Source organism: Mesitornis unicolor, unplaced genomic scaffold (genome assembly GCF_000695765.1).
Source record: "Mesitornis unicolor isolate BGI_N332 unplaced genomic scaffold, ASM69576v1 scaffold33202, whole genome shotgun sequence".
NCBI classification, from domain to species: Eukaryota; Metazoa; Chordata; class Aves; order Mesitornithiformes; family Mesitornithidae; genus Mesitornis; species Mesitornis unicolor.
The window spans coordinates 41,756-42,210 of NW_010171793.1; the positions used below are offsets into that span (position 1 = coordinate 41,756).

The 455-nt window shown below is 76.5% G+C and overlaps 1 protein-coding gene across 1 annotated transcript in view; it reads left to right on the forward strand.

The window, feature by feature from the left end:
* Nucleotides 1-77: 77 nt before the first annotated feature.
* LOC104537320 (periodic tryptophan protein 2 homolog) overlaps nt 78-455 on the forward strand; it is a 17,780-nt gene continuing 17,402 nt past the window's right edge. Inside the window, exon 1 of the mRNA XM_010180152.1 lies at nt 78-407. Coding sequence (XP_010178454.1) covers nt 78-407 — 330 coding nt within the window. The remainder of the gene's footprint in view (nt 408-455) is intronic.

The following is a 455-nucleotide window of genomic DNA, read 5'->3' on the forward strand; positions in this document are numbered from 1 at the left end:
TCCCCTTCTTTCGGTTGGTGCCCCCCCCCGCCTCTCCCTGCCGGGGGCTGTGGGTCCGGCGCCGCTGGCCTAAGGAGATGCACGAAGGGCTGACAAAGCCAAGGCGGCCGTTGCTGCGGAGGCCGGCTGAGGGCACGGTCCGTGCCCAGGACTGGAAGCGGAGGAGGGGAGCTACCGGGGGGCCCCGCCTCTCTGACAGCTGGCGCGGCCGGCCGCCCTCTGCAGCGCGCTCGCTCCGCCCGCGGCCACGGCACCGGCATCCCCGGCCCGGCCCGCCCCCGGCAGGAAGCCACCTGGGCGCATGCGCGGGATTGCCCGCCCCTGTTCTGCTGTGCTTCCGTGGATGCGCGTGCTGGGCGCGGGTCCACGCGCTCGTCGCCGCTGCAGCCATGAAGTTCGCCTACCGGGTGAGGGCCCGGCGGCAGCCGCCCCGCCGGGACCGGGGGGCCCCGCCC